Source organism: Panthera pardus, unplaced genomic scaffold, assembly GCF_024362965.1.
Source record: "Panthera pardus isolate Hobbes unplaced genomic scaffold, ASM2436296v1 HiC_scaffold_22, whole genome shotgun sequence".
Taxonomy (NCBI): domain Eukaryota; kingdom Metazoa; phylum Chordata; class Mammalia; order Carnivora; family Felidae; genus Panthera; species Panthera pardus.
In genome coordinates, this window is record NW_026526788.1 from 2,051,899 (window position 1) to 2,066,293 (window position 14,395).

Below are 14,395 nucleotides of genomic sequence, written 5' to 3' on the forward strand. Positions count from 1 at the left end.
CAGAGGGCACGGCCGAGCCAAATGACCTGAAAGTCTCCCAAAGTCTATGAGCTCAGGAAGCTCTAAGCTCGTCCTAGAATAACAAAACAAGAAGGATTTTTTTCCTATGTGGGGAAAGTGAAGGAGGCTCATGGCACTTACGTATCATTTATTCTGGATTTGGAGCTGTGGGGGCAAAGGAAAGGGAAATCCACTGGCAAACGTGGTCCTTCCAACCCGAGGTGGGACAGCCCAGGGGGGGCCGCCCCAGTGGACAGAGGAGGTGCGCGGAGATTAACTGGGCAGGCAGAGCACAGAAGGGAGCAGACCCAGTGGCCAAGGGCATGCTGGAGCCGGACTCCCCTTATCATGGGCTATGACCTAGCCTTAAATATTAGCTACACGGCTGAGATCGGCCAAAATTAAAACACAGCTTTTGGCTTTGCAAGGAAAATGAGCGCAGACTCACAGGAGCACGGACTGAGCCGGGAGGCTGGTGAGCCAGCAGTCACCAGTGGCTGCAGCCCATGTTAGCTGAAATTCCAAGGGGGTCGAAGACAGAGAGGGGGGTCACACCGTGAACCCTCCCCAACTTGGTGTCAGGTCAACAGTCTTTTGTTTGCGGCCAGCAAGAAACTCAGTCGAGGGGCAAATTCCTTAGATTTCTGCAATCCTGAGCTCATAAAAATACTAAAACGCCTTACAAGAATAAACACGCCGAGCACAAATGTTGCAGAAGTTCTGATGTCAGCCGAGGCTGTGCGCTCCAGCGCTGGAAAGAGGCTCCCCGGGCAGCTGGATGCAAAAGGGCCTCAGAACTGCAGAGTGGCGGTGCGGGCACACACAGTGTTCTCTTTTCTTCCAGTCCCGCGATGACCGGCAGGCAACCAAAACGTGGCCAGGCACGCACTGGTGGATGCCCACACGTGCTTTCTGTAGGGGTTGCTTGCGAGGCGCCCCCGCCAGCCCTCCTGGTGCCCAAAACCTGAAACGCTCGAAGCACCAAACCACGCCTGCCGCTTAGACCACGGGATGTCATGGAGTGGGGGCTCGGTCGTGGCCCAGAGTTACCCTCACAGTCAAATTCCTCTCCACGAGGGAGGTCTGTGCCAGAGACAGCGCTGCATCTCTCTGGAAACGACTTCCTCTCTGCAGCACGGCACAGGAAGAAGCCTAGAAGTCACTAGATCCCAAAAGAGCAGGGCAAAAAGCAGAAGGGAAGCCACCGAGAGCACAGGACACACAGCCCCTGGAAATTAACACGTGGGAGGCTCTGCTCTTCGCCACGTGGCTCCAAGGACTCCCGGATGCACAGGCACCAACTAGTCTTTCCTCTGACATCCCAGAGGCCCTGGTTCGCTCTTGCTGGAAAATATTCGCCCAATGTAATGTTCACCTCCCAATGGAGAAAGTACTTTAAAAAAAATAAATAAATAAAAAAGAATGTCTATTCTCTGCCCGTAGTACCAGAACGCATATTTGCACAAAATCTCCGGCATTTACTTTACTGTTTGGGAAAAGAATGGAGGCCGGAGTGTTTTAAGATCTCTGTGGGGCCCCCCTTTCGGAGGCCGCAGTCAGCCGTGGGCCGGAGTGGGCTCGCGCCAACCCACGCAGAAGTGGACTGTGAGACGTTTAGGGATTTTTGAACCTGGTGTTAAACATAGCCATTGTTATTATTTTTTTTTTTTTAATTTTTTTTAACGTTTATTTATTTTTGAGACAGAGAGAGACAGAGCATGAACGGGGGAGGCGCAGAGAGAGGGAGACACAGAATCTGAAACAGGCTCCAGGCTCTGAGCAGTCAGCACAGAGCCCGACGCGGGGCTCGAACTCACGGGCCGCGAGATCATGACCTGAGCCGAAGTCGGCCGCTCAACTGACTGAGCCACCCAGGCGCCCCAGCCATTGCTATTATTAAAAGAATTAGGGGCGCCTGGGTGGCTCAGTCGGTTAAGCATCTGACTTCGGCTCAGATCATGATCTCACGAAGCAGCCACCTGAACAGATGCTCGAACACCGGTACGCACGGCCGAGTTACGTGCGCGGGAGCCAGAACGTGAAAACAACGCAAACGTCCGTCAACAGATGAACACACAAAATGGGACAAACACATCCGGTAGCAGAATACTACTCAGCTTTCAAAAGGAAGGAAATTCTGAATCAGGCTACAACCTGGATGAATCCTGAAGACATTCTGCTAAATGAACGTGCCAGTCACCCAAGGGCAGATGTCATATGCCAGCTATTTGAGGTATCCAGACGAGGCAAATTCACGGAGACAGGAAGGAGAATAGAGCTCACCAGGGGGGCAGCTGGAATGGGAAATCATTGTTTAAAGGATTCAAAGTTTCTTTTTTTTTTTTTTTTAATGTTTACTTATTTTGAGAGAGAGAGAGGCAGAGAGAGAGAGAGAGAGAGGGAGAGAGAGAATCCCAAGCAGGCACCACCCTTTCAGTGCAGAGCCTGACGCAGGGCTCCATCCCACGAACTGTGAGATCATGACCTGAGTGGAAATCAAGAGTTACTCTTAACCGACTGAGCCGCCCAAGCAGCCCTGGATTCGGAGTTTCTGACGGGCGATGGTAAAGTTCTAGAAACGGAGAGTGCTAATGGCTGCACAGCAGTGCGAATATACTAAACGTATACTTAAAAATGGTTAGAAGGGTCCATTTTATGTTATGTATATTCTCCCACAATAAAGAGATCTGAAAAGGCTACGTACTAGATGAGTCCAACTGTATGAGTTCTGGAAAAGGCAAAATTACAAAGACAGTAAAAAGACCTGTGGTTGCTGGAGTTCGAGAGAGGGCAGAGCGCAGAGGATTTAAGAGCAATGAAAACACTCCATACCATATACTGTAGCGATGGATCCTGTTCTCAAAACCTACAGAATGTGCCCCATCAAGAATAAACCCCAATGTCAACCACAGGCTTTGGCAACGACGACGTGTCGAGCAGGCTCATCCACTGTAAAAAACGTTCCACTCTGGCGGCCGATGTTGACAGTGGGGGGGTGGCTGTGCACGTGTGGAGGGAGGGGTTTTCCACTCGTTTTGCTAAGAACCTATCTCTAAAAAATAAAATCTGTTTTTCAAAAAAAAAAAATGTCCCCCCTGAAAAAAAAAAACCCTACAAAAGTCAAGAATGCTCAAAACTCATCACTTCCTAATTAATTACCGTGGTGCCTCTGGCTACTACCTATGGTCTTCGGGTTAAAAGTCGTGGTCAGAGAATGATTTCTCTGTGAAAGTCATGACTATTCTAAAATTATTCCGGAATGAGAAACTCTGGACATAAAATTGACTTCAAGTATGGTGAAATTTTACAAATATCAACCTTTCCTCTTAATGAACCGGGTTAGACACTACTGAGCATTTATTCTTTTGTAACTTTCTTTCCACTTTCAGGGCCAGTGAATTTTATCGTTGCGTCTCAAGCGTGTGGGGCCGATGGCACCTGTGGACAGCACTGTCTGCATTGGGTGTCCCTTAGGTCCTCTATAGGCCCACCCTAAGAAGGAGGCCGACCCGGAGGCACGGGCTATCTGAGGTGGCCTCTGATCTCCCACCGCACAAAGCCAGGCCACTAGGGGCCAGCAGACAGGAAGCCGCACCTTTCCTGGAACATCTGAAAAACCGTTTCCGAGACCCTGCAGCACTTGGGAGGTCTAGGCTACACCCTGGGCCTCTCGGAAGGCTGGGGGCCTGTCTGCCACCTTGGCCCGAACAAACTGCACCCTCTCTGTGGCAGGCACACCTGTCCCAGGTATTCGATGGGAATGGCTCCTTCCCATGTGCCTGGGGTTCATGCAGGCCCCGATCACAGACACCAGACTCCAGACGCTCTCGAGGGGGCCTGTACCCCAGCCGTTCCCGGGCCTGACTGTAAATTGGCGTCCCCTAGGGTGCTGTTACAACCGGCAGAACCTGCAGGTCCCTTCTGCCCCAGTTTTACAACGCTAACAACTCCCTAGGTAATTCTAATGTCGCCGTTCCACGGGGCGGCTTACCTGGTTCCGCTCGCCATGAGACGCCAGGCTCCCGGCACATCGTGAGCGTTTGGCCGCAGGGCCACCCCAGGCTGCCCACGCCTGCGGACCTCCGGGGCGCAGGGGCCCGCCTCTGTCTGCCCAGTCCACACCATGGGCAGCGGTGCCCTCGGTCACTACTGCCAGGTGGCTCTCATCATCCCCAGACAGGACCTCCTCCCAAACCCACCCAGGGTTCAAGCTGCTCTCACGAGAAGCCCGGGGCTTCTGGGCCAGCTCTCTCCCATCCTACTCTGGAGCAAGGCGAGATCAGGGCTCTGCGCATTAGTATAATCACCCGAGGCAAATGAACAGTCTCCTGATATGCTGCAAGGCTCCAGCATAATGCAATTCGCATTTGAAAACATTCGTTCCCTTATTCCTCCATATGCATTCAAAGATGACCTACGAAACGAGTGCGGCTGCATTTCTAACGACGCTGTTGCATACCTACGAGAAGTGTGCAACCGTTACGGACGAAACACTCTCATTTGTTGGAGTCAGAACGTCCTCAGAATGTAGGAACACGGTGCACGATTGGCTCAATTTCAGTGCCGACGGGAGTTAGAATCCCAACCACCGAGCATCCCAGAAATAGATGTGCTCCTTGAGTAATTCAAAAGCAGTGTCAGGATCCCGGAACGTGGCAAGGTGCTCACTGGAACCACACGTCGTCACTGTGCTCCTGAAGTCCCTAAATTAGAGGAGATTCTGGTTGACAGACGGTGGCATCTTGGCTTAAAGGTAAAAAATTTAAACTGTGAGATACCACAGGTCGGAGAAATCAGGCTCAGCCGGCAGAGCCTGGAGAAGGGGACAGAAACTCCCCTCTGTCGCTGACTGTCGCGGCCCTCTAGTGATGTCACGTGGTCTGGGCTTCCCGGCACATCCAGCACGGAGCACATTGTCCCTGGGGAGCTGTTCCGTGTCAGCAGCAGCACGGTAGAAGCGGGTGAGACAATCCCACTCCATGGTATGCAACCAGACAAGTTGAAAACCTACATCCGCACAGAAACCGGCACGCGGATGTTTACAGCAGCTTCACTCGTAATTTCCAAGACTTGGAAGCAACGGAGATGTCCCTCAGCAGGTGCATGATAAGTACACCGCGGTTCCCCCAGACAATGGGTTGTTATTCGGCGCTACAAAGAAATGAGCTATCAAGCTGTGAAAGGGCCTGCGACGCGTATTACTCAATGATAGAAGCCAATCTGAAAATGCTACAGACTCTACGGCTCCAACTACGTGACATTCTGGAAAAGGCCAAACTATGGAGACAGTACCGAGAGCGGGGCGTGGGGATGGGAGGGATGACCGGGCGGAGCACAGGATGTTTAGGGCGGTAAACTATGCCGTATGATGGCTACGTGTTGTCATACGTTTGGCCTGACCCACTGAACGCTCGCAAGAGTCAGCCCCGATGTAAAATACTGACTCTGGCGGATGCTGATGCATCAGTGCGGGTTCATCCAAGGTAACAGGTGCACCACTCTGAGCGGGGCTGTTGGGGGGGGGGGGTGCGGGTGCTGTGTGTACGTGGGGGCAGGGAGAATACAAGAAATCTCTACTTTCTGCTCAGTTTTGCTCTCAACCTAAAACTGCTCTAGAAAACAAAGTTTACTTTAAAAAAAAAAAAAACAGGGGAGTGAGGAAGAAGAATGATTAAAATATGTCCTTTTTTTCAACCAACGCCTTCTTTTTAGGGACCATTATTTATCTATTTATGGAATCGATGCTTTTCCCTCTGACTTGTCATATATTTAACTCTGCTGAGATAGGAGGGTTTCCATAAACGCAAGGACAAAACTGCAGTCCCCACAACAGAAAGGCAGCTAGGACTGAACTAGCAGGCAGGTTCCACAGGGAATACAAAGTCAGACACGAAAGCTGGGTGCCATGGCGGTAATGCGAGCAGGGGGAGGTGGAAGAGAGTTTGAAGGCAACAGACAGAAAGGTCTAGGGGCACCTGGGTGGCTCAGTGTGTTAAGCATCCGACTTCGGCTCAAGTCATCATCTCATGGTTCCTGAGTTCGAGCCCAGTGTCAGGTTCTCTGCTGTCAGCACAGAGCCTGCTTCAGATCCTGTGTCTCCCTCTCTCTCTGCCCCTCCCCAGCTTGTTCTCTCTCTCTCTCAAAAATAAATAAACATTAAAACATTTAAAAAAAAAGACAGGTCTGGTCTTTATTATTTAAAAAAAAAAACAAAAACAAAAGGATTTTCTTCTCCAGAATTAAGGGACTCTCTTGAGAGTGTGAAAATGACTCCTGTCAATGAGACAGGACTCCAGACCTGCCCACATGCTTCCCAGCTCTGCCCCACCCCTTCCCTGCACACCCTCCCACAGGAGCCAGGGAGAGGACCACAGGCTCCCTTAGCTCCCAGGGCCCACCTGCTCAGTACCCTTCCTCTCCTACGTGGGGTAGCAGGCCAGGTGCTAATCCCGGCAAAGAACCTTCCCAAAGGGGAGGCGTGCGGCGGAGGCCCAGCAGCCTCCCCCTCGCGGCCCAGGAAACGGATCTGAACTCAGGGCCACATTCTCAACTCCTGCCCAGAGCCGGGGCACAGAAACCCAGGTCCCAGGATGCGAAAAGCCACGTGGACCCTGTCATCTTTTCTAAAAAATGCATGGCTCTACCAGACAGAAGGTGGGAATCGTAATTACACATTCCACCTTCCTTAAAGAACAAATCCCAAATACTGAGAAAGCAACTCTCAGATTTCCCCCTTATTTTTTTAGTTTCTTATTTTTTATTTTCTGCCAAAGGCTGAAACAAGAAAAGACCAAACTGCTCGAGGGGAAGGGTCAGAGGGGTCCGCGCACGTTACGGGTCCGCTGTCAGGCCATCACGTATCCAACCTCAAACCTGATGAAGGTGTTACTACTTGAGGAAAGTTCTAGAAGGACACTACCAACTGCTTCACAATGCTGCTCCTGCATGGTTTGGATTTCTTTAAATTTTTTTTAACATTTATTTATTTTTGAGACAGAGAGAGACAGAGCGTGAACGGGGGAGGGGCAGAGAGAGGGAGACACAGAATCTGAAACAGGCTCCAGGCTCTGACCGTCAGCACAGAGCCCGACGCGGGGCTCGAACTCACAGACCGCGAGATCGTGACCTGAGCCGAAGTCGGTCGCTTAACCGACTGAGCCACCCAGGCGCCCCTGGATTTCTTAACAGTAACGTACAGGTACACGATTTTACGTATTTGGTAACAATTTAATTAGTTAATTTTTTTAAAAACACAAGCAAGGGGTGCCTGGCTGGCTCCGTCAGCAGAGTGTGTGGCTCTTGATCTAAGGGTCATTGAGTTCGGGCCCTAAGTTGGGTATTGCGGTTACTAAGAAAAATAAATAAACTTAACAAAAAAAAAAAAGAAAAAACCTAGGCTGGCCAGCCCGGACCCTGAGGAGGAGGAAAAAGCCCCGAGGACGCTGAGCACAGACAGCAGCTTCACCAGGTTTGCCGAACCGGGATGTTCCATGCTGACCCCCTGGCCTCGGAGCCCCCCCCCCCCCGCAATCACTTCTGGGAAAGGCTGGGAGCAAGAGCGAGAGGGGTGGGGGAGGGGGGGTTGGCAAGGCATGGACCCCCAGAGGCCCGAGAAGGGCAGGCCGTGCAGGGGGTGTCAAGGGAGTCAGGGAGGCCAAGGCTCAGCCCCAGAAAAGGAGGTGAAGGCGGAGGGGGGCGAGGGGGCAGCCAGCCAGCCCCCAGATCCCTGTGGGAGGGGGCCGGAGGCGGGTGCCCAGGAGGGACACTTCCTTCCCACAGCGGCTGGTCTTGCTCAGCTGTTCGAGAGGGGGTGGCGCTGTGTGGCCCCAGGGCCCTAAACCTCTGTGTTCTGCAACGTGCAAAATCCAGATCAGGGTCGCGGGGGGCTGGCACACGGCAACATCCTTCCTACCCAGCTTCACCTACTTTACGCGAGGCGGGAGGCACAAGTGGGTCCGGGAGAAGTCAACACACCAAATTTCCAGGCTTACCTGCTGGGTCCCTGTGTGGAGCCTAGAACGTGACCCAGATCCTGCGAGACGGGTGGCAAGGGGTTTGGGAGTGGTCGCAAACATTCAGCTTTTGGGGGTTTTTTTCTCCCCCCTACTTGATAATGGGAAGCAGCAGAAGCAGACTGAGTGATCTCGAAAACTTTCTAAAACGAAGACCTCTCATCTCCCAGAGTAAGCCATTCCCCAGACTTTACTGCTAAAGGATGGCAGGGGAAGTCGGACTGCGAAAGGCATCTGCTTGTAAACACGCCTTAACATTCATACCACGTACGGGACCAGAAGGGCATGTCCCAGCATCTATGTCGCTCCAAGGCAGGACTGCCACTCATTTCATGGAGGGAGACCTATGCCCTGAGCAGGGGTCGCCTTGCTGGTGACACGGCCGGAATGGAAGCCAGGTCTGGGGACACTCCGTTTCTTTTGCTAGGAGAGACGTATGCCGCCAGCAGGAGCTCCAGATTCTCTGACAGGAGCTGCTTGGGGACAGGATGGGGGGCAGGAGGGGCTGGCGGCCTTATGTGGAAACTGTACGAAGATCATATGTCCGAGGGGGGAGTTTTTAAAGGAGGTGGTGAAAATTACGGGCAGCCTAAGCAGTCCTAAAGCCAGAGGGCCTCTAGTTTCTAACATAATAGGCTGAGAAACATTTGCCGAATTGAGTCCCAAGGAAGTAAAAACTGAAAACTGACGGGTCCCCTCCTGGCCAATGCACAAAGGCAGCCAATCTCCTCCTGCGCCAGGCTGGTCATCCCGGCAAGGGTGGGGATCTGAGCCCTGGTCTTCTCTCTGTACAGACAGTGAGGGTAAAAATGAACACAGATGCCACAGTGCTGAACAGTCCTACACAGAGCAGTCCCCCCTGACCATACTCGTGGCCACCAAAATCGATGGCCATCATTATGCAATCAGGTTTCAGAGCGCCTGGGTGGCTCAGTCACTTAAGCGTCTGACTTCAGCTCAGGTCATGATCTCACGGTTCCGGAGTTCTGGCCTCATGTCAGGCTCTGTGCTGACAGCTCGGAGCCTGGAGCCTGCTTTGGAGTCTGTGTCTCCCTCTCTCTCTGCCCCTCCCCTGTTCACGCTCTGTTGAATGCTCTCTCAAAAATAAATGAACATTAAAAAAAATGTGTGTATATAAATACCTATCTATCTATCTATATTTACACACACACACACACACACACACACACACACACACACACAATCAGGTTTCTAATGACTAGACGCTGGTCACATAAGACTTAAAATGTGGGATACAAAAATGTTACTGGCAATGGGGGACAGGGTATTCAGAGAAACAGGTGATGTCCTTGTCTTTCAGGGTAGCTGAAAGGGTGGGGTGGCACAATCTGAGGCTGATGTGACCGCCGATCCGGAGACAGGCCACATCATGGCCAGGCTGTGGACAGAGCAAACCAAAGCTTCAAATACGTGCCCCAAAGCACAGCACCAGAGCCCCCCAGGACAGAGCTCCCTCTCACGTGGACAACTCTGACTGGACAACCCCGACTGGACAACCCCAGGCTTAGCAGCAGCAAGAATATGTTTATTTCATAATAATGATTTTTGTAAGTGGAAACAGAGACTGGCTAATACAGTTGCCGCTTGAACAGCACCGGGGTTAGGGACACCTGTGCAGTTAAAAATCCACATGTAATCTTCCAACTCCCCAAAAACTTAACTAATAGCTTACTATCGACCAGAAGCCTTGCTGATCACATCAGCAGTCGATTAACATGTATTTCGTGAGTTATGTGTGTTTACCGTATTCTTCCAAGAGAGTAAGAGAAAAGAAAACGTTATGCAGAAATTCCTAAGGAAGAGAAGACACATTTACAGGACTGCGCTGATCAGGAAAAAAATCTGCATATAAATGGACCCACGCGCTTCAAACCCATGTTGGTCAAGGGTCAATGGCATTCTCACCGTCTTGTAAGCCCACAGGCCCTTCGTGGACATTTGCTCTCTACTCATCCTGTTAATGTCACTTCCATCGCAAAGGTGAGAACGCTGAAACTCAGAGAGGTCTGTGATTTCACCCTGGTCAAAAAGCTGGGGGAGCCAAAACTCAAGACTGACTGCAAAGCCCAGAGTCCTCCTACTTCAGCCTTAGGAAACGGCCTCAAAAGCCAGGAGGCCAGTGATCTTTCACTGAAATACTAAAAATAGTCCCTGCTCATCGTCTAGGGTCAGACAGCAGCTCCAGAGAGAGCTGATTCACCCAAAGCACCCAGCCATCAGAGGTCTGTCTGTAGATGTGGGGCAGGGAGTGTGGGGGGGGGGGGGGGGAGTTGAGAGGGTAGGACGCTGGAGGGCCCTGGAGAGCATTCTCCCCCATTCCATGATTGGCTGCCGAGGCCCCTGGGACACCAGAAGACAGATCAAGTGGGAAGGGACAGAGTGCCCTACTCACTCTGGTTTAGGGCCCTTCTGGACAAACCTGGGTCACCTATTTGGGCCACTCTGTCTGGCAGCCTACCCACGGTCACTCCCCACCCCGTCTCCATCCATCGTCCCTTGTGTCTAGGAGCCAGCCCTCTCCATGAACAGCTCTCCTCCTGGACCACCAACTAGTCTGGGGCCAACCTCCTGCCAGGTCTCGGGAAATGCATTTTAAACCCCCTAGTCCCATTAATCCACACAGCCACCACAGGCAAAAATACCCCACGGGCCATGTTCCTAAGTACCCCTCCTCTAATTCGGTGTCTCCTGTCTCTCTGCCCATCTGCGCTAAAGTTGGTCAGAGCCATGTCAGGGCATGTTCCCAGCCCGTTTTGTAAAGCTGAGTTCAAGTGTAAAAAGCAGGGCAGGTTTGCTCCTGGAGAAGCGTGCAGGTCCCACACTGAACAGTTCCAATTGCTTTTAAATCACACTGGGTTTACAGACTCAGAAACAGCTCAGTCTGGTACCCAGTTAAGGAACTGGAGCACAAATTGAACTTGGCCACATCTTTCCTTATCAGTGATACTGAGCCCTTATATGGCAAGGGCCTTTTAATGATGAGCAGGCATGCGGGTATTCTTAGCCAGACACCAAGCTAAGGAAAAATGACAGTCACTCTCCAACATCTGTTAAATACTTACAAGTTTACTTCCTCTCATATGTACTTACTCATGACTTTTCCAAAGAGAGAATGCATGTGTTTTCATCGCTCGAACCTGAGCACACACACTTGCAAACATTTGCATACACATGCGGATTTTCACACGGAAAAGGTTTCAGCGCTCAAATACATTTTGAACCTATATTTTCATGCCTCCAGTTTACCACACCCTTGTTTTTCCTGGCAAAGCCTTCAGAGTTTCAAGTGCAATGGAGACTTTTCTTTGAATTCAGTCAGAAGAAGGCAGTGGTGCCAGCGCCTTTCACACATCCCTCACATGTAAGTGGGTTTATGACCGCAAACATTTTGTACTAATAAATGTCTCAGCACACCCAAGTCTGAAAATCAGATTTAGAACTCGCCGTCCTTTCCTTCCCCAATCCACGACACCCTCCGAAAAAGTTGCCAAGCGCAGCACCCCTCCTTGAGGCTCACAGCCTTAACAAATGCGGGTTTCATTTGTATACTTCTTTTTATACTTCTAGCTCCTTTTGACTTCGCCCTTCATGGTAAAAGTTCAGTGTGAAAGGCCAGCCAGCCACAGTGCCAATTCTAATGGCACCAAAGAGGCTTCAGTGGAACAAAGAAGGAGAAAAAGAAGAAAAGAAAAAGACCAAGTTTCCAAGCGGCACTGAACACCCAGGCCTCCGTGACTTAGAAGGGGGCATCCCTGAGTTTTTTCCTGTATGGTTTACAGTGTTTCTCTCCTCTAGAAGTGTGGGCACAGTGTCCAGATCAGAGATGCAGACATGCCCTTATATGTAGCAAAGGCTTGCTGGAGCCCATTTAAACTCATCCCTTAGTTTCTTGATGGAAAAACGGGGCTCTGTGCTCACCCCAAACCAAAGCTGCACAGCGTGCTTACCCGGAAAACATTTTAGGGAAACATCTTCGGTTTTGCCTCCTAACCCTGGAAGGCACCTCTTCCTTCTCCTTATCTTGCTTGACAATTTCACCTGCCCCATACAGCTCATCACAAATATTAACATTAATACATAGAACTTTCTGAGTGCCTTCCCTGGCAGGCACGGGGTGGGTATCATTATCTCCGGTTTACACCAGGAAGGGGGGTGGGGACTGAGGCTCTAGGAGGTTAAGTCACCCATGGCCATACAGCCAAGTAGCAAAGTGGATCAGAACTCAGGCTTGGCTGGCTGAAAATTCCTTGCTGTTTCCACTCTGGTCCGCCTCGCTTAAGAGCAGCCGCCTATGGCTCGGAGAAGTCTCTGGATCCGGTGAGGCCCAGCAGAGCAAGTCTAGATGGAGGGTCTTTAAAGACCCCCTCCTCACGGCGATTCTCAAACTCCCCCTGGGGAGCCCCTAGCCCCGCGCCCCCGGCCCTGGGACGCCCCTCGCGCCCACTCCCATCTCCGCGCCTTCTTGCCAGCCCGGACCCCCGCGACCTGCAGGGGCCACGAGGGGAGGGGAGAGGGTCCCCGGCCCCGCCCGCACCTACCTCGTCCCCGAAGCGCACCACCTTCTGGCCCGTGGGCCCGCGCAGGCCGGGGAAGCGCGCCAGCTCCTCGGAGTCCCCAGGGTCCCCAGGGGCGCGGGGCGCCGGGGCGCCCGGCCCCACCAGGCACCGGTCGATGATCTCGTCCTGCTGTGCGGGCGGCAGCCGCGCCCACTCGGGCCCGTACTTCTCGCGGATCTTCTCCTTGTCCTGCATGATCTTCCTGGCCATGGGGCTCAGCGACGAGAAGTAGGTGAAGCGCTTCCGCTCCCGGTCGTCCAGAGGCCGGTTCCCGCTCATGACCGCCGAGCGCGAGGCCGCGATCGCCGCCGCCATCGACGCCATGCCCGGCCTGCCCGCCGCTCCCCCCACCCGCGCCCCTCCCCGCGCCGCGCCGCCCCCGCAGCCCGGAGCCCCGCCCCGCGAGCCCCGCCCCCTCCCCGCCCGCGAGCGCGGCGCCCTTCCGCCCCCAGCCCCGCCCCCGCGCCCGCCCGACCCGGGAACCCCGCGGCCCCGGGAATCGCCCTCCGCGCCCGCACCCCCGGGGACGCCGCCCTCCCGCACACCCGACAGGACCCTGCCCCCCGAGCACGGCCACCCCCGGGACCCCGCCCCCCCGGCAAACTCCCCGCCCCTGAAACCCCTCGCCTCGCACCCCCGTGTACCCCCGCTCTCCCGACACCCCCGAGGACCCTGCCTCTCGAGCCCGCCCACCCCCCGGAACCCCGCCCTCCGCAACCTCCCCGCCCTCGGGCACTCCGCCCTCCGCGCCCGCCCAATTCTGGGAACCCCGCGCACCCCTAACTCCGAGTACTCCGCGCTCCGCCCCCTCCCGGCCCGGGGGAGCCCCGCGACCTCACGCTAGCCCCCCGCGGTACCCCCGCCCTCTCCACCCCGACCCCCGAGAACCCCGCCCACCGAGCCCGCCCCACCACGGGAACCCCGCCTCCGAACCCGCCCACTGCCGGGGATCCTGCCCACCGCCCCCTCCCGGACCCGCCCCCTCTCGCGAACCCCACCCTCCGCGCCCCCCACTCCCGGAACCCCGCCCTCCACGCCACTCTATCGGGCCTTTATTGCTCTCGTGCTTTCCTGCCGCTCCCCCACTTTTCAGGGCTCCCCTTGGGCTGCTCAGCAGATGGCGGGCGCGCCCCCAAGTCCGCGGCCCGCGGTCTGACGGGGTTGCTGGTGGTGACCGCCATAGCGCCACGTGGTCACTTGTTTGACAAAGGAAAGTTTTCTCCCTCCCGTGTGCCAAGAAAGCCCGATTTCAGGACCGAGCCACCGGCCGCCTCATCCCTGTCCTGCCCCTTTCCTTGATGAGCCATCTTCCTCGCCTTCTTGGAGTCCAGCCAAGACACGGGGGCAGGGTCCGGGCGCCACGAGCGACAGAGAAGGGGTGGGCGCCCGGCGGGCGGCTAGGAGGCCGAAGGGGACGACCTGCGGAGACAGGACTAGAGTCCGGGCGGTCGAAGAAAATTAGTTCCCGCTCCTCTTAAAGAGACGGAGACGTGAAATGAAGTGTTCACAGTGCCTTTCCCTAAATGAACTGCAGGACAGGTGTAGGAGCCGGCGGCCAGCACACCTGTACTTGGTCTTGCCCTTGCACGTGAACAGGTTTTCCCCGAGCGGCTGCGTGGTCTTTGCTTCCTCCCAAACCACGGATGAAATAAATGACAGGCTTTACTTTGGAATCTCAGAAATCACAAGAACTCTCAGCAGCTCGCTATTTGCAAACTGAAGAGGCACGGAAAGTTTTCGTAGGCAGAAAAGCAACAATAGCGGGGCCAGGTTTGTCATTTTGAAGTGTGTTCCAGACCACAACAA

General features: G+C 53.9%; 1 protein-coding gene across 1 annotated transcript in view; it reads right to left on the minus strand.

The window, feature by feature from the left end:
• CUNH1orf198 (chromosome unknown C1orf198 homolog) overlaps positions 1-12,954 on the minus strand; it is a 30,980-nt gene extending 18,026 nt beyond the window's left edge. Inside the window, exon 1 of the mRNA XM_019419042.2 lies at positions 12,572-12,954. Within this exon, the coding sequence (XP_019274587.1) occupies positions 12,572-12,913 (342 nt within the window). The 5' untranslated portion in view covers positions 12,914-12,954. The remainder of the gene's footprint in view (positions 1-12,571) is intronic.
• Between the last annotated feature and the right edge of the window lie 1,441 nt (positions 12,955-14,395).